Source organism: Leiobunum rupestre, chromosome 1 (assembly GCF_980474605.1).
Source record: "Leiobunum rupestre chromosome 1, qqLeiRupe1.1.hap1, whole genome shotgun sequence".
Taxonomy (NCBI): domain Eukaryota; kingdom Metazoa; phylum Arthropoda; class Arachnida; order Opiliones; family Sclerosomatidae; genus Leiobunum; species Leiobunum rupestre.
Genome location: NC_143384.1, coordinates 62,649,036 through 62,671,681, shown reverse-complemented (window position 1 = coordinate 62,671,681; position 22,646 = coordinate 62,649,036). Strand labels below are relative to the sequence as shown.

General features: G+C 35.4%; 1 protein-coding gene across 3 annotated transcripts; it reads left to right on the top strand.

The window, feature by feature from the left end:
* Nucleotides 1-4,560: 4,560 nt before the first annotated feature.
* On the top strand, nt 4,561-18,158 carry Trxr1 (Thioredoxin reductase 1). Of its 3 annotated transcripts, none has more exons than XM_090180853.1 (15): nt 4,561-4,679; nt 4,913-5,022; nt 6,255-6,315; nt 7,074-7,306; nt 8,755-8,827; nt 11,196-11,264; nt 11,821-11,871; nt 12,047-12,305; nt 14,348-14,576; nt 15,120-15,203; nt 15,504-15,580; nt 16,030-16,291; nt 17,155-17,250; nt 17,383-17,517; nt 17,826-18,157. In XM_090180853.1, the coding sequence occupies exons 2-15, from the start codon at nt 4,915-4,917 to the stop codon at nt 17,892-17,894; spliced, it is 1,806 nt and encodes a 601-aa protein (XP_090036979.1). In that variant the 5' UTR covers nt 4,561-4,679; nt 4,913-4,914; the 3' UTR covers nt 17,895-18,157. The 3 variants fall into 3 exon arrangements, with proteins under 3 accessions (XP_090036979.1, XP_090036970.1, XP_090036962.1); XM_090180844.1 differs by having other exon boundaries at nt 4,564-4,832; nt 7,074-7,310; nt 8,759-8,827; nt 17,826-18,158; XM_090180836.1 differs by having other exon boundaries at nt 4,566-4,832.
* The last annotated feature ends 4,488 nt before the right edge of the window (nt 18,159-22,646 follow it).

Here is a 22,646-nt window from a genome sequence, read left to right as displayed (position 1 = left end):
TTTGTTTTGAAACCTTTCTAAATTCCTTGCGCCTTTTTCCAAAATGACTCGTATTTGTTTGGAGGAATAAAACAAACCAGACGACGCGAAAACAATGCTATAAAATGAGAATAGTTGCAAAATTCCGTATGCAGTTGGCGCTAGTCGCGTTTGAACCCCTCCGTCTCGCGCGAGTTCACGGTCACTGACGAAACCGATTTCGCAGCTCTCCGCAACTCCTGTATACTTGTTTTATTCCTCCAAGCTTTAATTGTTACGAACATAAAAGTAAAAGACTACTTCTGCTACAATTCGTTAAACAACACTTCATTTACAATTATGACTAATTTTGCAACAATCAAGCGGCTTTTCTTCCTTACTTGGTACGTCGTTAGCTCTGACCTACCGATAATTTTATATTATATACTGATTAAATTCACAACGATAATTCCGTCCTTCGACAGTGTTTATGTAAATTAAATTTATTTAATAGGAAAATTGAAAAGCAGTATATATTGAGTTATGTGACTTCTTAGTTTTTATTCAATTTGATTATACATTTAAAATATTGGTGTAAGTTATAATACGAGCCTATGTAAACAGAAAATTACATGGAGGAAAAAAAGTGAATCCATCCAAAAACCATTTGCCCGCCGTTAGTAATTGGGTACAACTGAATACGCGACGACGATCAAAAATTAACACAAAATTAAGTTAATTAAACCGCGTGATAACGTCAAATCATCCAACTATGCCGGATTATAAATGCCTATGCCAGATTAGAAATGCCTATGCCAGATTAATTAAACCGCGTGATAACGTCAAATCATCCAGCTATGCCTGATTAGAAATACCTATGCCAGATTAATTAAACCGCGTGATAACGTCAAATCATCCAGCTATGCCTGATTAGAAATACCTATGCCAGATTAATTAAACCGCGTGATAACGTCAAATCATCCAGCTATGCCGGATTAGAAATGCCTATGCCAGATTATTTAAACCGCGTGATAACGTCAAATCATCCAACTATGCCAGATTAGAAATGCCTATGCCAGATTAATTAAACCGCGTGATAACGTCAAATCATCCAACTATGCCAGATTAGAAATGCCTATGCCAGATTAATTAAACCGCGTGATAACGTCAAATCATCCAGCTATGCCGGATTAGAAATACCTATGCCAGATTAATTAAACCGCGTGATAACGTCAAATCATCCAACTATGCCAGATTAGAAAGGCCTATGCCAGATTAATTAAACCGCGTGATAACGTCAAATCATCCAACTATGCCGGATTAGAAATAACTATGCCAGATTACAAATGCCTATGCCAGATTAATTAAACCGCGTGATAACGTCAAATCATCCAACTATGCCGGATTAGAAATGCCTATGCCAGATTACAAATGCCTATGCCAGATTAGAAAGGCCTATGCCAGATTAATTAAACCGCGTGATAACGTCAAATCATCCAGCTATGCCTGATTAGAAATACCTATGCCAGATTAATTAAACCGCGTGATAACGTAAAATCATCCAACTATGCCAGATTAGAAAGGCCTATGTCAGATTAATTAAACCGCGTGATAACGTCAAATCATCCAACTATGCCGGATTAGAAATGCCTATGCCAGATTACAAATGCCTATGCCAGATTAGAAAGGCCTATGCCAGATTAATTAAACCGCGTGATAACGTCAAATCATCCAGCTATGCCTGATTAGAAATACCTATGCCAGATTAATTAAACCGCGTGATAACGTAAAATCATCCAACTATGCCAGATTAGAAAGGCCTATGTCAGATTAATTAAACCGCGTGATAACGTCAAATCATCCAACTATGCCGGATTAGAAATGCCTATGCCAGATTACAAATGCCTATGCCAGATTAGAAAGGCCTATGCCAGATTAATTAAATCGCGTGATAACGTCAAATCATCCAGCTATGCCGGATTAGAAATACCTATGCCAGATTAATTAAACCGCGTGATAACGTCAAATCATCCAACTATGCCAGATTAGAAAGGCCTATGCCAGATTAATTAAACCGCGTGATAAAGTCAAATCATCCAACTATGCCTGATTAGAAATGCCTATGCCAGATTAATTAAATCGCGTGATAACGTCAAATCATCCAGCTATGCCTGATTAGAAATACCTATGCCAGATTAATTAAACCGCGTGATAACGTCAAATCATCCAACTATGCCAGATTAGAAAGGCCTATGCCAGATTAATTAAACCGCGTGATAACGTCAAATCATCCAACTATGCCGGATTAGAAATGCCTATGCCAGATTACAAATGCCTATGCCAGATTAATTAAACCGCGTGATAACGTCAAATCATCCAACTATGCCGGATTAGAAATGCCTATGCCAGATTACAAATGCCTATGCCAGATTAGAAAGGCCTATGCCAGATTAATTAAACCGCGTGATAACGTCAAATCATCCAGCTATGCCTGATTAGAAATGCCTATGCCAGATTAATTAAACCGCGTGATAACGTCAAATCATCCAACTATGCCAGATTAGAAAGGCCTATGCCAGATTAATTAAACCGCGTGATAACGTCAAATCATCCAACTATGCCGGATTAGAAATGCCTATGCCAGATTACAAATGCCTATGCCAGATTAATTAAACCGCGTGATAACGTCAAATCATCCAACTATGCCGGATTAGAAATGCCTCTGCCAGATTACAAATGCCTATGCCAGATTAGAAAGGCCTATGCCAGATTAATTAAACCGCGTGATAACGTCAAATCATCCAGCTATGCCGGATTAGAAATACCTATGCCAGATTAATTAAACCGCGTGATAACGTCAAATCATCCAACTATGCCAGATTAGAAAGGCCTATGCCAGATTAATTAAACCGCGTGATAAAGTCAAATCATCCAACTATGCCTGATTAGAAATGCCTATGCCAGATTAATTAAATCGCGTGATAACGTCAAATCATCCAGCTATGCCTGATTAGAAATACCTATGCCAGATTAATTAAACCGCGTGATAACGTCAAATCATCCAACTATGCCAGATTAGAAAGGCCTATGCCAGATTAATTAAACCGCGTGATAACGTCAAATCATCCAACTATGCCGGATTAGAAATGCCTATGCCAGATTACAAATGCCTATGCCAGATTAATTAAACCGCGTGATAACGTCAAATCATCCAACTATGCCGGATTAGAAATGCCTATGCCAGATTACAAATGCCTATGCCAGATTAGAAAGGCCTATGCCAGATTAATTAAACCGCGTGATAACGTCAAATCATCCAGCTATGCCTGATTAGAAATGCCTATGCCAGATTAATTAAACCGCGTGATAACGTCAAATCATCCAACTATGCCAGATTAGAAAGGCCTATGCCAGATTAATTAAACCGCGTGATAACGTCAAATCATCCAACTATGCCGGATTAGAAATGCCTATGCCAGATTACAAATGCCTATGCCAGATTAATTAAACCGCTTGATAACGTCAAATCATCCAACTATGCCGGATTAGAAATGCCTCTGCCAGATTACAAATGCCTATGCCAGATTAGAAAGGCCTATGCCAGATTAATTAAACCGCGTGATAACGTCAAATCATCCAGCTATGCCGGATTAGAAATACCTATGCCTGATTAGAAATACCTATGCCAGATTAATTAAACCGCGTGATAACTTCAAATCATCCAACTATGCCAGATTAGAAAGGCCTATGCCAGATTAATTAAACCGTGTGATAACGTCAAATCATCCAACTATGCCTGATTAGAAATGCCTATGCCAGATTAATTAAATCGCGTGATAACGTCAAATCATCCAGCTATGCCTGATTAGAAATACCTATGCCAGATTAATTAAACCGCGTGATAACGTCAAATCATCCAACTATGCCAGATTAGAAAGGCCTATGCCAGATTAATTAAACCGCGTGATAACGTCAAATCATCCAACTATGCCGGATTAGAAATGCCTATGCCAGATTACAAATGCCTATGCCAGATTAATTAAACCGCGTGATAACGTCAAATCATCCAACTATGCCGGATTAGAAATGCCTATGCCAGATTACAAATGCCTATGCCAGATTAGAAAGGCCTATGCCAGATTAATTAAACCGCGTGATAACGTCAAATCATCCAACTTTGCCAGATTAGAAATGCCTATGCCGGATTAGAAATACCTATGCCAGATTAATTAAACCGCGTGATAACGTCAAATCATCCAACTATGCCAGATTAGAAATGCCTATGCCAGATTAATTAAACCGCGTGATAACGTCAAATCATCCAACTATGCCAGATTAGAAATGCCTATGCCAGATTAATTAAACCGCGTGATAACGTCAAATCATCCAACTATGCCAGATTAGAAATGCCTATGCCAGATTAATTGTGTTTCCACTTCTTTGTAATGTTTGGAATTACATAATGCTTTGTATTGTCTTAATTCTTTCTTGTCTTTCCATTCCTTAGTTTATTTTACGCAGTAGGAACTTTTACGGTAGGGAATGGAGCTATGCCGCAACTATGCCAACTATGCCACCTATGCATTTTAGGGAAATCCTTTGAAATATACCCTGGACAGGCAGATGTATTTGAAACGGAATTTCCACCGGTTGATTTCTTTGAACAGGTTGAACTAGGCAGAAGGTAGTGGCATTATACGAGGAAATTTAAAATTACGATGGTAAGATTTCATCTGAAATGAGGAGTTTTATATCCGGCATAAATTCGGCGATTACGATTTACAAACATCTATCGAGAAATGTATTTTTTAATTTGAAGCCAAGTCCTACCTCTAAGCTTGGTTTCTTCCATTCTGGAAGATTCTGTTTTTCCAGTAGGCTTTCTTCTTCAGATATTTTATTTAAACATTACTACTTCATTCTTATGTAGCTAAATTAAGTTTTCTGATTTTAGTTATGGCGCCTATCTCTGAAAATGGAAACTTTGATGTTGCTATTCAAAAATATATTGATTCTAACCAAGTTATGATCTTTAGTAAGACTACATGTCCATTTTGTACTCAGGTAATATTTATTCATATAGATAATCTATTTCGTTCAAAATATGTTTACCATTTTCCTTAAGGTGGCTATTTTGAAGAATAGGTCCCTCTCCTATATATTTGTTTTGTTATTAAATTATTTGTCGGAAATGAATACTTAAGGAGATATAGTTAATTCAAAATTATATATAATTGGTCGCGAGCGCATGTGCCTGTTGACCTAGCGGCGGTGTGATCGGCGGAGATAAAACATTCATTCGCTAGCACCTTCCCAACCAACCTGCTAGTTCAGTTGGAAGAGTGTTGGATTGCGAGTTCAAAATTATTTATATTTAACTACTCAATTTTTTCCCCTTACATTACCCAATTGCTTGGAAATTTGCGTTGATTTAAGCAAAATTAATGCTGCAAGCACAAAAACATTTCTTATAAATGTTTTGTTACCGCGGGTTTTATTTTAGGAGGTTTAGAGCAAAATTGTTAGTGTTTTGGTTGGGTTAATATCAGGTTGGACAATTCTTGATGCGTAAGGCTTGCACCATTAAATCCCTAGCATCTTAACCTTTTTTTTTTAAATAAAAAAATAAAAATTAGGCTCAGGGACCTATAATTAAAAAATCCCATTAAGATTTCGGAGTTATTAAATTTTTCAAAACGTGCAATGTCAAAGATGTAGCTTTAATAGCTAGTGACATGACAGGCGAATGATTTTCATCAATGTTCAATTAAAAATGGTGATGTCACTCACTTTGGACACCGAGGTCTCAAGAATTGGGGCATTTTCACATAGTGTTGATGTTACATTTTATAGTAATACCACTGGGGAATTTTTAAATCCTGTTTAAAGGAATAATTTTTTATAATTTATAATAACTTCTAACGTTGTAGTGATTCTTCCTTTGCCAGCTATAATTTGTTATATCTTTTATTTTAAATCGGGTTGCCATTAATTTTCACAAATGTTTTGAAGCTACAAGTAATAATTGTATATAGATATATTCGAAAATACAAAATTCAATCTCGTTCTCGAAATGTATGTTTGGTGTATAGATACTCGCACAATACAATAGTTATATCACAGTTGGAACTATAACCTAGTAATTAAAAATATAATGGTGTCGTCTCCCTTACTTTAAAAATCTCTTGGTAAAACATTTAAAAGATGCAGGCCAATTAAATTGCGGATGACATTTCTGAAAAAATAATGTTTAAGGGCTAAATGAAAATTTAACCAGTGTATGTAAATCTTTTCAGGTCAAAGGACTATTTCAGTCTCTGAATGTTGAATTCAACGCCTTAGAATTTAATACTATAGGTGAGTTTCATAACAAGAATTATATTTATACTAATATATACATTGTATATTCTCCAAAAATAAAATTAAAAAAAAACTTTATATTCCAATTTAAGTTACTAGGCTTTGCTGGCATAGTTTCGGGTGTTTTGTATTCAACATGTACCCTATGTTTTTTATTGTGTAACACTATTAGCTGATTAATTTATAAATAGGCTTTCTCTGGTAGGCATTACATTAACAGGGGGAGACAGTAACCATAGCAACCTCTGTTGACGCCCAGGTAAACTAGGTCATTCCTCTGTCGTTTCCTTCTTTTTTTCAGTGTGAATTGTTTTGGTCTAGTTTGAGATGAAGTAAGAACTTAGCTGCCATTTATGAACACTTAGTTGTTGTTACAATGAGAAAGTTAATGCCCATGTGTTGTTCCATTGATATAAAAGGTAGTATTTGTAACTAACTTGTTTAATATTGTTGTTTCAAAAATACCATGATCAAAGAACTATGCGCTAAATTAGTATTATTTAGCTGTACCAAACGCATTTTATTTTTTGGCGGAGTGGTTAGCCCTCTCTTCTTGTTATAGGGATTTTTCTTCAAGTACTTCAGTTTCCCATTCCACAAAAACAGAGTTTGTAGAGCAATCATTGGTGGTTATTGGTGACAGAAATAACCACAATTCTGTTTGAATTGCGTATCTTATGCCATCCAGGCTATAAAAATGGCTTATTTATTTACATTTATAGAAGAATTACATTTTACAAATTTGTTGCTTTCAGATAATGGTGATAAGCTACATGACGCCTTAAAGAAAAAAGTTGGGCGAACTTCAGTTCCGCAGGTTTTTGTAAGAGGCCAGCTTATAGGTGGATGTGATGACACATTAGCCAGTCATGCAGAAGGAAGACTAGTCCAACTACTCAATCCTACAGGGCCAGAAACGTTGGACGTTAACTATGACTATGACCTCATTGTTATCGGGGGTGGCTCTGGAGGTTTGGCTGCATCAAAGGCAAGTTGTTATCTCTTAAAAGCTAAACCTTTAAACGCCTATTTGGTGTTCAGTGTTAGTGGAAAGTTTATACTGAGAGTTTATACTGTCGTAAATCAAGTCTGGGTTTTCCATTTTTCAGGGTTATGTTTTCGTAGTGTAATTTTAAATTTTTGCGCCGAAGTACCCCGCTAAATCCTAAAAATATAAAATATATAGGTTCCTTCTCTCCCACCATAGAATGATCCGAATGACCTTCGGCTGATGCCGCTGACGTGGTTCACGCTTGACTCCGACTTGAGTCGATTTTAAGTTTTAATTTCATAATTGCCGTTGTTTCAGGCTCTCTCAGTCTCAGCTAAGGAGTTTGGAGTTACAATGCCTAAGCTATAGACCTCTATTTTAAAATCTACCTATCTTATCTATTTTTACTATTGTCTTAGTCGATAACACAAATTAACGGTCAAAAATGTCGCCGATCAGTTTTGTAAAATATTTTCGGCGACGTAATCGTTGGCCATTTTCGGCATGGAGATACAGGTCGGAAGGCAGGCAAAGCTGACAGATTTCGATAGATCGAAATGGCCGACTCTCTCAAATGTTTTTGTTTTCAAAACGAAAATTTTGCGGCGTAGCTATCGACTAGGACTATTACTAATAGTCCCTATAAGCTCGGAGGCTGGCTTACACAAGATACACTTATCTAATCTTAACCAGAAAAATTGGGGTATTTTTATAATTTTTCTATTCTTAATTAGTACAAAGAATTTTCCATCCCCGACCCCAACCCCGACTTTAGTTTGACCCTATACGAACACTACTTTTCGCGTCTCATTATCTATAGCGGGTTTGGCAGATTTTGTGTCCGATAAATCTCTCATCTTGCTGTAAAATTTTCTTCTGGTGGTAAACCGACTCAGAATAGTTCTCGGCGAAATATTTTCCATAAAGACTCATGGGGTGGCGGAGTGGTTAGCGCTTACGCCTCGCAGCAAGAGGAGCCAGGTTTGATCCTAACTTGTGGCACTGTGTGAAAACTCGGAACTACTACTGCGTAGAGTTTGCAAGTTCTCTACCCACTGGTTAATGTTAATAGTTAGTGTAGGAAACTGTTGGCGCGCGTGGTACGAAGGGCTTACCACCACCCTCCTACACATTGTAACCCGGCCACCTGTTTAAAGGCATTTAAAAGTCGCTAGATGACTTGGGCCTAAGGTGGTGCCTTGAGTATTAGCCTAGATGATTATTTATTATTTATTATTATAGATTTATGGTCACACCTTTTGGATTTTTAAATATTATTATTATAACATTAGTTAATACTCGCAATGTGTACATAGTGTTAGGTTTTATTTTTAACATATTCTCATTTACTAAGAATGTTCTAAAAATACTCAACTATTAAAATACTATTTGTGTAACAATGTATTTAAGTTGTATAATTGTATAACAGTTTATTATTTCTACAGGAAGCAGCAAAATTTGGGAAAAAAGTTGCAGTATTTGATTTTGTAAAACCAACTCCAAAGGGAACAACTTGGGGTGAGTTATGGCTTCATTGTTTTATTAAAGTATTGTGTTACTTTGCGTAATATCATAATTGATATGAATTTATTATAAATCAGTATAGGCCAGGCCTTTCAACCAGAAATATTGAAGCTTAGAATTTGTTTAAAGTGGTGTAGAAAAATATAATAGAATACTAAGAATTGTAAAACGTTATGGGTATGAATAATGTTTGGTCACAATGTGAGCTGCTTAGTTTGTTTAACGGTTTTATATTATAATAAATTTAAAAAATTGACGATTTAAATTTGATTTTAATAATTTTTTTATTATTGATTAACATGTTTTGCCTATTTGTCTTGACCAATTGATTAATGATGTGAGTACAATGGTAACATAAACTAAATTTTAAATTAATTTAATTTTAGTGAAATTTAAATTTTAAGTTCGTTTTCTCTGAATTGACCTTGTAAAATACAAGAGGTGATTTAAAGCCAAGATATAAATCAAATGGATTTAAATCGGACCACCCTGGTAGTCAAAAGATTGATCTCACTGTGAAATCCTATTAGTAGCTCTCAGGGGACTTGTATTACCTATTGAAAAAATAATATTAGTTTACGCTTAATGGATATTGCACTACTGCTTTGTTAATGCATTCTTAGGTGTTGTCTGATATTACGGATGCTGTTTGAAGTTTCGAGATACATGCTAATGTATTAATAATATTAGTTACTCTACCATTATACATTTGTCTACTACTTAATTCCTTTATATAATTAAAGCGATAGTGTCAGAATTTTCGTGGTGTATTAGATAATGCTTATAACGATTGTACCTGAAAAATAAATATTAACTAGCAAATTAAAGTGTTAATTGGAAGGGTAGGTGTTCCTGCATTTCTTGGGTGCCTATTATTGATATCCTTTGCGGTTAGATTATTATATTGGCTGCTTATAAAGCAAGCTTAGAGATAATGTTTAGAAGGAAACCAGAGATAAAATATAGTAGAACGAAAATTTCAGGCTTAATACCTTCAGCCTAAATTTGGGAATTTCAAAAACCTTTTTAACCCTTATGGGGTTAACTAATGCAACATCGGAATCGAAATTCTACCTTTAAAAAACTCATTGGGTTATTCCACGAAAGATTTTCCCACCTGAGGCACCCTATTTCCACCGATTTCGATGAAAAATTGTATTTAAGACTATTTTGGTCGTGGAACCCAGATCTGAAATTTTCGCGATGATCTGGTGAGTAGTTTCGGAGATACGGGAGAGGCGATTTTATGAAAATGACCTTGACCCGTAATACGTTCATAAAATTTTCTCAGTAAAAATGTGTATGAGGTCTTATTTTAAAGGAAACGGAGAGACAAATACGATGCAAAATACAGATTGAAACAGTAAATATACCAAGAGAAAAAACGATGTTTAATTATTCAATTTCATTTTCATAAAATCGCCTATCCCGTATCTCCGAAACTACTCACTAGATCGTCGTGAAAATTTCAGATCTGGGTTCCACGACCAAAATAACCTTAAATACAAGTTTTCATTGAAATCGGTGGGAAAATCTTTCGTGGAATTACCCAATTGTTTTACCTATAAGGAATTATCATAACAGTAGTGTATATGATAAAATAATTGTAAAAAATGGTTCAGAAAAACTAGAATGGTAGGAATTAGGTAGTAAATCTTCTACATTTCTTTCTTTCCGCAACAATGGGTAAGATTGAGGCAAAGTGATTAACATATAAATATTTTTAAGTTAATTTTAATTATTTAATATTGATTTTAAGTGCCATAACATAGATTTTTATGTCCAGAATTTTGAAATATATATATTTTATGATGTACCGTAAATTAATAAATTCGAAATGTGTCCAAGCTGACACTCTCTTTAATAATATAATTGATGAACTTCAAACCATGAAATATTTATATCCATATAGTTTGAGTACAGATGTACTCAGAAGGTGAAAATTATGAACTTAAACTGGAAGAAGAGTTTAAACTTTTTGGTGGTTTTACAAATAATTTATTATCCAATTTTACACTAACCAAGTTTGGTAGTATTTCTGTGCATTTGAGACATTTGGTGTAACTTTTTTTATTTTTACTATGGCAATTTGTGTAAACAGGAAAGAAATTCGTTCATTTTGCGGGTGTTAAATTTTTAAATTCTTCAATTTACAAGCCAGCATGTTCTGCCAAAGTACTACTTTTTTTCTTATTAAATTCCCATTGTTTTATCTTTATTAAGAAAAGTTCTTATATGCGATACCTTTTTAGTTAAAAATCTTTGTGTAGTGTTCTTGTAGACTTTAGATAGATCAGACATGTTAATATTAAAGAGTTACGAAGTTTCAAATATTTTTTTAATGATTCCAGTTTAATTTCAGGTCTTGGTGGAACTTGTGTTAATGTTGGATGTATTCCTAAAAAATTAATGCATCAATCAGCAATTTTAGGTAATTCTTTTTTTTTTTCAATTTTATTCAAACCAAATTTTATCATAATGTATTCTAAATATAAAAACAAAACCCTTGGATTTAACTTTTTAGTTAGTAGAGTTAACTTAATTTACCTAAGTGATATTTTTATTAAAATTGGTGGTAGGATTGATTTATCACTTAGCCCATTTAGAACATAATGCTCAAGCGGGTTAGAAATGGGGTGTAATTAATGTATAGTCAAAACTAAGAGATTTGTCTCAGAGCAGTCTAAACCTGAAACACCCCTTTGGCTACATCAATAATTTATTTTAAACTGGAAATTCTATAAAATATCCCAAATTGAAAAAAAAGGAATAATAAACTTTTGGTTATGAATATTAAACCTAGTAAATTAGATATAATCCATAATATTCGAGTTCTAAATGATGTAAAGAAATATCCAGCATAACTTCCAAAGTTCTGTCATGCGTCTAACATAATTTATGTTGGGTTGCATAGGACTTTATGAGATACGAAATTAACCATAAACATTTTCACTGTATTAAATTTTCTTGTTATATTTCATTAACAGGACACTCAATAGATGATTCTCGAAAGTTTGGTTGGGAGATACCTGAAAATAGTAGGTTTAATAATTTTTATAATATTAATCAGATTTCATGTAATGAGTTGGTTTCAATACTAATTAGAGAAATCTGAAAATTAAATTTATAAAAAAAGTTAAGTTTTGACTTTTGGTTTAAAAAAAAACTTTTTTGAGATAATGGTTTTGTTGAGGTATTTTTTGGTTTTCTTAGTTCAACATAAATGGGAAACCATGAGAGAAGCCATCCAAAACTATATTGGATCACTTAATTGGGGATACAGAGTGGCTTTGAGAGAAAATTCTGTACAGTATTTGAACAATTACGCAACATTTGTAGAACCACATAAAATTAAGGCAGTGGATAAGAAAGGAAATGAAAAACTAATTACGGCCCAACATTTCATCATTGCTACTGGGGAAAGACCTCGTTACCCAGATATACCAGGAGCAAAAGAATATGGAATTACAAGGTAGGCTAATTTCCAGAATATTTTGTATTAAGTGAATAATAAAAGAACGTCATTATATTTGCATATATAAAACTTTTTTATTTAATAGTAAAAACAATTAAATACCATCTGACCGGTTTCGTCGGGCTTAGCCCTTCATCGTCGGAGACAAAATCTTCCAATTTAGTTATAATCTATATGTATAGCCCGACATTGCACTAGAAAAGTTTTTTACAGTTGACCTTTATGGCTATGAGATCTCGGCGGGTAAGATTTTTTATCTTTATTTTAAAAAAAGTCGTATATAAAATTAATTGCTCCTGTGGGAAAAACTATGTAGGCCAAACAAAAGTCAATTTGCAGAAAAGAATTAAAAATCACATAGGCTACACCAAAAAAAGTGCTTGCGAACAATCTGCCATTGCCAAACATGCCTTTTTGACCAAACATGATATTAATTGGGAAGACATGGAATTATTAGCACAACCATCAAATAAATATAAACTTAATGTTAGAGAAAGTATCGAAATTTGTAAAATCTTAAATAAAAAAACCGCGCTTAACGATAAAGCCGGGAATGTCTGCAGTGCCATCTGGTATAAATTTTTCGAAGAAATAATGTAATTATTACAAATGTTAGTCCCTAAAAATTAATATAACCCTTATTCAACTGTAAACTACCTAAATTCCCCCCATAAATCCGTAAAAAATCCACTAAAAACACAAAAAAAATTCAGATGGCGCTTAATCACAATTATTAAATATCTATTTAAAAAAATTTAAAAATAAAAAAACTTACCCCCTGAGATCTCATAGCCATAAAGGTCAACTGTAAAAAACTTTTCTAGTGCAATGTTGGGCTATATATATAGGTTGTAACTAAATTGGAAGATTTTGTCTCCGACGATGAAGGGCTAAGCCCGACGAAACCGGTCAGATGGTATTTAATTGTTTTTACTATTAAATAAAAAAGTTTTATATATGCAAATATAACGACGTTCTTTTATTCTTCACTTAATACGAATGCATATAGTAACTGTACCACACTCAAACCTTAATATTTTGTATGTACACACATGGACCTGGTATTCTATGATGATTCCCAAAGAAACTTAGAGTATTTATTGTATAGAGTACGATAAATTGTGGCGCTTTCTTTCATAAATACCTAATATTTAATCTGTATTTTAAAGTTCATTCCTAAAACCAGATTATTTTACCAACTTAAACAGGGTTCGAAAAAACCCATTTTTGTTTCTCAAAAGCCCAACCCAGTGGGTTTTTAATGGATTTTTTCATTTGGGTGGGTTTTTTATTTTAGTATACAATTTCCATATTTGTATTTAAAATGTATACAGCAACTGCAAATCTGAACCAAAGGACTGGTAGAAGTACCAAGTTATAAGTTTCAAGTTAACAAGCTAGTTAACTATATAAAGTTTGTATATCATTACAATTCAGTCTAAGATAGATATTAAAGTGGTCATTGCACATTAAATGAGTCGGTTTTTCTTCCAAAATCTCAGATTTGAAAGTGGGTTTTTAGTTTTCAAACCTTGTGTATTTAAGGGAATCAGAAACTATGAATTTTTTTAAAATTGAACTAAAATTATCATTTACTACATTGTCTTCTTTGCAATCCAAATTCTTAAATTAATAAATAAAGTAGCAAATTTAGAGCAGTACCAAAACTTCAGTGTGAAAACTAATTCAAAGTTTCTTAAATACATGTTCCGGTTAAGTTATTATTAGAAGGGGGCAACCAGAGGTCCATCGTCCTACTTCTGGTTGTGTTAATTTTCCTATTCCACGTAAGTCAATTTTTCCCCCTAATGATCGGCAGCCAGTTAATAAATTTGAAAATCATGCCAGATAGCTTCATCCTCACTTTTCACCGAATGAAAATTAACACCTTGATTAAAACCTTTGACATTCTTTGTATACATACACAATTTTCTGTTTTTCTTATATTTGGTACAATCCTTAAACAAGCACCAGATGTAAACTTCCTTATTTTTTTTACTATGAAAAGCAGATATTGTTCACACATTTTTTTCCTGTAGTGACGATCTGTTTTCACTGCAAGATTGCCCTGGGAAAACTCTTGTAATAGGCGCATCTTACGTAGCTCTCGAATGTGCTGGGTTCCTTGCTGGAATTGGGCTTGATACTACAGTGATGGTTCGATCAATTTTCTTGAGAGGTTTTGACCAAGATATGGCGGAACGGATAGGAGACTACATGCAAACCAGTGCTAACGTAAAATTTTTGAGGCCTTGTATTCCTGTTAAGGTTAGTTTCAATTTGAAATTTTCCATTTAAAATATAATTTTGATTACTACAGATAATGTGTTGCAATAACCAACCTATGTAAATGTTAAAATATTTCTTCCTCAAATTATTATTATTATCTTCCGCTTTGGAATGTCAACTTACAAACTAAACATTTTACTCTTTAAACTCTTAATGATTCATGAACTTAAATGCTGCATTTTGAGCCATTGTTAATGGCACCCAAAAATAGTTTTTGCTGAACGTGCTATGTATGAGTAGCCTCTTTGTTGGTCAGGTTCTCTACCCCAATCAATAAAATGGCGAAGCAGTGGGTAAGGTAAAATGGGTTTATTAAAAGAAAACCTGGTTCAAAATTACTTGTTGCCATTCCTAAGCGAGGGAAACAAGTAACACTTCCATCACTGGCCCTTCTATTATACAGCTATAGATATTTCTGGTTAATGAATACTTGCTCACATTATTATGGGTTCTTCCTTAAAGAATGCGTTGGGGTAATATTCCCTTGAAGTAAATGAATTGAACTTATAACAAATATTTTAGGTTGAAGAGATTGAACCTAGGAGGTTGAAAGTTACTGGCCAGATGATAGAGACAGGAGATATTATAGAAGAGGAATATGAAACGGTAAGCAAATTCAATGTATTTTAAATTTCTACTTAACTATCCAACAGACCCAAAAATTGTATAAATTTATTTTCTGTTAAATCTAATTAATTTGATGATATGTCTGTGTTGTCATTAACAACATAAACTGTAACTACTCTAGGTACAGTTCTGAGATGTTTATAGTGAATCGTATTGTTTTAAGGTACATGGATGTTGCTATAAGAAATTTAATATAGCCTTACCATTGTTTTAGTTTTGTCTTATTGTTGCTAGTATTTTGTTTCTCTTTTTCATAAGTTATGATGTATTTGTATATAGGTAGTTTTTGCAATTGGTCGTGATGCTTGCACAACAGCTATTGGCTTAGAGACTGTTGGGATTAATGTAAATTCAAAGTAAGAGGTTTGTTCAGTATTGGAAAAGCTCATAAAATAATTAAGGGGTGTGTTATAGCTTGTTCGATTGAGACAATCTGAGTACTCTTGGAAAGCTCAAAAAAAATCTTGTTCCATTGGGAAAAAGGGAGCAGCTCCGAGAGAAATGCATGTCTCTCATTGACCCTGTTGCTCGCTCGCCAACATTTTCACATCACCAATGGAATATGAACTTGATACACTTTTGCTTGACTTACCGAAGATAGCAGAAAACTTCCTTCTTAGAGCGATGACGTCAGAGATAAAATTGGATTACTCTTGGAGTGATCTCAATCGAAAACGCTATTAGTCTAACTTGTTCCCTAAGCCATCTGCTTGGGATTTACAAAATTTTCTGAAATAAAGAATAAAATTATCATTGTTTCTGCAAATACTAGTCATTCGACTACTAATATCTCTTAATTAAATAGAAATCTGAAAATTCCAACAATAAATGAACAGACAAGTGTGCCCCACATTTTTGCGATTGGTGATATAGTTGAAGGAAAACCAGAATTAACTCCTGTTGCAATTGAAGCTGGAATTCTCCTTGCTCGAAGGATTTATGGAGGAAGTAACGTACAATGCGATTATAACAACATTCCTACCACAGTTTTTACCCCATTGGAGTATGGTTGTATTGGGCTTCCCGAGGAAGCTGCAATTGAAAAATATGGAGAAGAAAACATAGAGGTATAGTTTATTATTGCTAACACAGCCACACTAGACCCTAAAAACTTGTTTAAGTCGGTTGGGATGCAGTTTGACCCATAACATTTAGTTACCACGAAACCTGTTTATATTTTGGGTGAATGACAATGTTGAGACAATTTTTAACAGTGCTCCCAATCGCTCTTCTCCTACTTCCCCTGAAAAAAAAATATTGAGGCCAGTATCTTATTGGTTCCCAAAAATTGTCATCTTTCAACATGATTGAAACACACTTCCTTCCCATTCAACCATGATGCTCACAGACCATCTCAACAGTCTTAAGTATAAATAGATACATTCTTAGACCTTGTAATGAACCTTTCTTCATTACCGAATTCGTCTCTGATGATACCAATGTTAGGAATCCATGACGAGACCAGCGGTTGAATACAGCAGGCAGACTTAGAAGTTAACTTAAGATTTATTATAAAGACATATTGAATACTAGCTACATTTTATTATAAAACCACATAAATTACAAGGCTGCCTAGCTCCTATGGAGGCTAGGTGTGGAGTGATGAACATGAGTGAGGGTCTACTATATATACCCATTCTATCTACTGACCTTTACCTCTAGACCTATTTATTATCTATGTCTACTGAGGGTGGCGCCATCTAGTGGCTGTAATTTATTAGAAGGAACCCTTGGTCCTTACAACCTAATAGACAATAAAACCTAGATTAAGTCAATTTGAATGCATTTTGCCCAATGAGATGGAGATGTTACTGTGGTTTTAAGGGATAGTGTGACTGGATTTAGCCTTAGACCTGTGCCGCAAATTTTATTTCAGCTTGATTTGAATTTTTATCCTCTATTTCAAATTATTCTTACACATTAATTTTAGGTATACCATTCTAATTTTACACCACTTGAATGGAGTGTACCAAAAAGGGAAGAAAATACTTGCTATGCTAAACTCATATGTGTGATTCCTGAAAATGTAAGTGAAATAACAAATTCATTGTAGCTACTAAGCTTTTTGCAAATCAATACATTGTTTAAATTTCATTTGTAACAAATTAACCATGTAATGTTCATGCTGTTATCTTGAAATTTATTTCTTAAATTACAGGAGAGAGTGGTTGGCTTTCATTACTTAGGACCAAATGCTGGTGAAGTAACTCAGGGGTTTGCTTTGGGACTAAGACTTGGTGCTAAGAAAAGCGACTTTGATAGAATTATAGGAATTCATCCTACTTGTGCTGAGGTATTTGTTGTCATTTAATCCAAGAGTGTAAGATCAGGATACACCATCCTACATATTGTAACCTGACTAACTAGTTTAAGGGCATTAAAAGTCGCTAGATGACTTGGGTCTAAGGTGGTGCCTTGGGTATTAGCCTAGCTTAGCTGAATACAGATGGCACGAATTGGGTGGCCAAGTTTCAGCAGCATGAAAGCCACACATAACTATCTAACCATGATCTACTCCCGAATAAATACTTGATTCCTCCCAGAATTCATTGTGACCTAGAATGTGAAATATAGTTGTCATAAACTTAAAAACAATTTCAGATATTTACAACATTGTCCGTAACGAAGCGATCTGGAGCTAATATCCGACAAAAGGGCTGCTGAGGTTAAACCATGCTACCAGTTCATAGCTCTCTTAGGGGCATTTTCAGTTGTGCTCAACGTCCAGTACAGCATAATTATACAATGTGAAAAACCAGCCTCATGTAGAAGTTTTCGCTAGTAGCAACATTTTTAAACATTTTGTGGATCTCAAACAGTATGAAGTATGGTTTTTAAAACTAATTTTAGTTGAAACCATTTACTGATGAATTTGAGATCCCAATTTGGTATTTAGTTAATGAAATTTTCGTACATTAAATAAACATTTGAATTTAAATTGAACTTGTTAAGTTATTTGAAGTGTTTTAATTATGTAGCTTTACTATAAATAAAATAAGTTTAAATTTTGTATTATGTTTATTTTACTGTCATAACATATTTGACTTACTCGTTAGTGTTTTCCATTGGGACTGCTCTAATATTGATCCAGATTTGACCGTGACATCACAGGGGTGGCAGGGATGCAAGATAGAGCTGCTCTCAATGAAATTAAGTTATCAAAGAGTGGTGTATCATCTGATATCTTCCAAAAACCAAGCAAAACTGTGTTAATTTTGTATTCCATTGGTGATCTGAGCAATCTGAAAATGTCACTCCTATCTCTAGAGACGGAGCAGCTTGGATCAATCCACAGGGTACTACTTTTTTCCCAATGGAACAAGTTTCTTTTTCTGGGGTTATCTGAAACCACTTTGAGCAGCACAATGGAAACTATATTAGTTCCCATGCTACAGATGAACATTCGTAGATTCTAGGCATAGTTATTTAAGTGGCTCAAAGAGCAGGGACTGATCAGAGGACAAAGGGATGCCCAAGTTACTAAATAATTATTTCTTAAATAGTTAAGAAATTTAATTTCTAAACTTTTCATTAGGTAGTTTTTAAAATTAATTTTGCAATAAGGTAAATTAGAAAATTTTCTAGAATAGACTACTAAAAATTAGTTTTTTGCACAATATTTAAGTAATTTATAAAATGAATGTTTATATGCTTAGCAAGCAATTCAATTGAATAGTAATTTAAGTTGATTACTAATATGTTCAGAAAAGTTCATTACCAGTTATCGAATTTAGCAATTTAATTTATTAATTTACTTAAATTACTTTTTATTCATTTTATATTGTAGAAACAATATTTAGTTTACTTAATTATAAATTAACAAATTAGTTTATAATTATTTGCTAAAAACACTAGAACTTTTGTAATAACCAAAATTATTTTCAAAAACTAACTAAATTTAGTATATTGCTAATAAAATGAATTAGTAATTTTTATTAAATTAATTTATTTTCATTTAGTCAGTTTGGTAATTTAGTTCAAATAATTTAAATTTTTAGTAACCACAGATAAATAATTGTTGCCGTAGTAATTTAGTATGAAATATTGGAAGCACCTTACAGATGGAATGTCATCAACATTTGATTCGATATTGGATAAGGTAGGTGAGGCTTTTATTTGTGTGATCACATTTGAAAGATGAAACTCATTTTATTTAGTTGAAATCTGATTGTTGAAGATAACCGATGAAGATTGTTTAACAACACAGCGGGAAAGATAACAAAACCACGGAGATATGTTTTTTTTACTTTACCTCTCCGCTTTATTGTCATATTTGTTTTTTAAATTTTTTCCCGCTCGGGTTTTAAAACCTTTTACACTGCGTATCAGTGTGTCACTAATTTACCAGCTTTCAATCATGTAACTTGTTCTCATTATTTTAATAAATTAAACCAGTTTATCGTTTATTCGAGTCCCTTGATCATCACTGTGAAGCGCTGCTGCTATAAAACTTCAACAGGTTATGGGCCCAGCACGCTCCCACTGCGCCACACTACTGTCTATGATGATCAACTGAACTGGTTACCTGTCTTCATCGTATCCTGTTTCACAGCGTTCTAATTCCTGCCACGATGGATGGTCGTCTACGCCATGATGTCGAGAAGCTGTCTGGTCCAGAGAATTGGCGAAGCTGGAAAAGACAAGTCTGTGACGTCTTGACGATTTGAAGCGTATACAACGTTGTCAATGGAAGTCGTACGGAACCGGTACGAACTGATGAGACAGAGGCAGCGTTCTCTGCAGCCCTAGGGAAATACCAAGTTGCATTCAGTACAGCCCGTACTGTCATCTGGTCAGAGCATGATTGCTGATTGTGAAACACCAAGGGAAATGTGGAGTAAACTACTGGAAATTTTCGAACAAAAGTCGTCCAACTGGCTTCGGAAATTACTCGCCCAACTGATAAAAACGACGAAAGCTCCTGAAGATGACATGGCCACCCATCTTGCACAAATGCGTTCCCTACGGTCAGACATCCTGACGACAGCGAAGATGGAAAAGGACGTTTCATTTGATGACTGTATTCTGATCGCCTGCATTTTCGAGTCATTACCTCAAGACGAATACCGAGAGTTTGGTATGCTCTGGGATACATTGCCTAAAGAAAAGCAGACGGTCGCTGAGTTGGAGCGCCTACTGATAGGCCGTTCAACACGTGATGGAAACGCCTTTGAAGAGTCTTCTGGTCTTCTAGCTCGTCGAAGAAATGTCAAAAGCCCTGGCAAAAGCTCAAGAGGAAATCGAAAGAGATGTTTCAAATGCAAAAAGTTAGGACATCTCTCGAGGGACTGCACAGCAGGGAAGAAACCATCCGGCAATCTAAGAACTGGAGAAAACAGAAGCAACACTGGCGCCGACAATGGCGGTGGTCTTTATGCGGAAAATGGCCTTGTTGCTCATACTACGGCAGACACTGTCTGGTATTTTGACTCCAGAGCTACGCAGCACATCACCAATGACGCTACGAAGTTCATTCAGTTCAGGAGGTTTGACAGTCCAGCCACTCTACAAGTTGGGAACAAAGCTCAGATGACAGCGGACGGCGAGGGCGACATTCGCGTACGTTTTAATGATGAAAAGTCCGTTCGTCACGAGATTATCCACAACGTTTGGCACATCAGCGGTTTTGCATGCAATGTATTTTCTCTAAAAAGCGCCATGAAACGAAACTCCAACTTGGAATTTCAAGCCACTGCGTTCTCCTGCGGCCTGTATGAGAAAATAAAGGGAAGAAAGCATCTACGTCTTCCTGGGAGAGTCGAATCACTGTTCCGGGTAGATATGACTGTGGAGCAGCCATCGAGTTCCTTATATCTTGCCACTGGTCCAAGAAACGAGAAAAAGGTGGACCTCCAAGTCTGGCACGAAAGATTGGGCCATCAAGATAAACGACATGTAGCAGCTACTCTGAAGAAACTTGGTTATGAGATTATCAATCAGGAGACTGATAAGCTATGCGAAGGATGTATCTTTGGAAAAATGACTCGTCACAGCTTTGGCACTCGGTTAGATAAAGCCACGAAGCCAGCAGAAAGAATTCATTCAGATCTCTGGGGCCATCACCGACTCCATCAATGAAGGGCAAGCTCTACTATCTTCTCTTCAAGGACGAGTATTCCGGCATTCGTATCACATATTTCTTGGCGAAGAAATCTGAGGTCGTGGATCGTTTCAAGGACTTTCTCGCATTCTGCAAGAACCATGATCATATGTATGTATGTACGAGAACTTATCACGGATAACGGGACCGATTACGTCAATGATGAGTTTCGCCGAATAACGACACAAGAAGTTGGCCTGAAGCATCGAACCTCAATGCCATACACTCCTGAGCAAAATGGAGTAGCTGAACGTGAGAATCGAACAATCATGGAGTCTGTACGTGCAATGCTGTATTCGAAACCCGATCTACCTCTAAAGCTGTGGGCTGAAGCTGTCAACACGACGACGTATATTCTCAATCGCACAGCCCCAACACGCATCGAATCCAACAGTCAAGCATTTACGCATTTTTGGAAAGGAGAAGCGAAGGAAGCTGTCTTAGAAAGCTTTGAAAGGCATTCTCGTTGGTTATGAAGATAACATGGATGGATATCGAGTCTACGTTCCAGAGCTAAATGACGTCATCCGATCTCGAGATGTCAAGTTCGATCCTGAGAAGTGCATACTCGAAACTAAACCTGGAGAATGTATGGATGTCTCTAGTCAGGGAGAGCAGAGTTCCGACGATTCGGATTCCGAAGACGTGACATCCAGATCCGTCGATGATTCCGAAGACGTGACATCCAGATCCGTCGAATCACCACCTGCAGTCACCGGACCCGTACTTCGAGATCGTTCAAAACTGAGGGCAAAAGGGCACACTTGCTGTACCTGCATGCCTGTAGACAAAGTTTTCCTGATGGGTGATGATCTTCCAAAGACAGCCGAAGCAGCTTGTTCAAGCGCCGAATCCATGAAATGGCAAACGGCAATGTCTGAAGAGCTCTCTTCAATGAAGGAACACCAAGTTTACGAATTGGTCAATCCTCCTCCGGGCCGGAAAATCATTGGAAATAGATGGATCTTTCGTACAAAGACGGTACGATTTCCAAGTATAAGGCCAGACTCGTAGCCAAGGGATATGCACAGCGAGAAGGGATCGATTATGAAGAGACTTTTGCTCCAGTTGCCCGTTTTGAGACCCTGAGAATATTCCTCAGCATCGTTGCTCAGAAAAAATTAAATTTAAAGCAATGGAAACTTGTCTGAGGAGATTTACATGTGCCAACCAGAAGGATTTGATGACAGTAGTGGCAAAGTCTGTGTTGCCCTTAATGTTGTTATCTATGTACTTTAACCTAAACTATGTCATGATCAAAAAGGGAGAGAGAACTAAAAACAATAAACCACGCTTGGAATATGCTCAACAAGATCTAATCA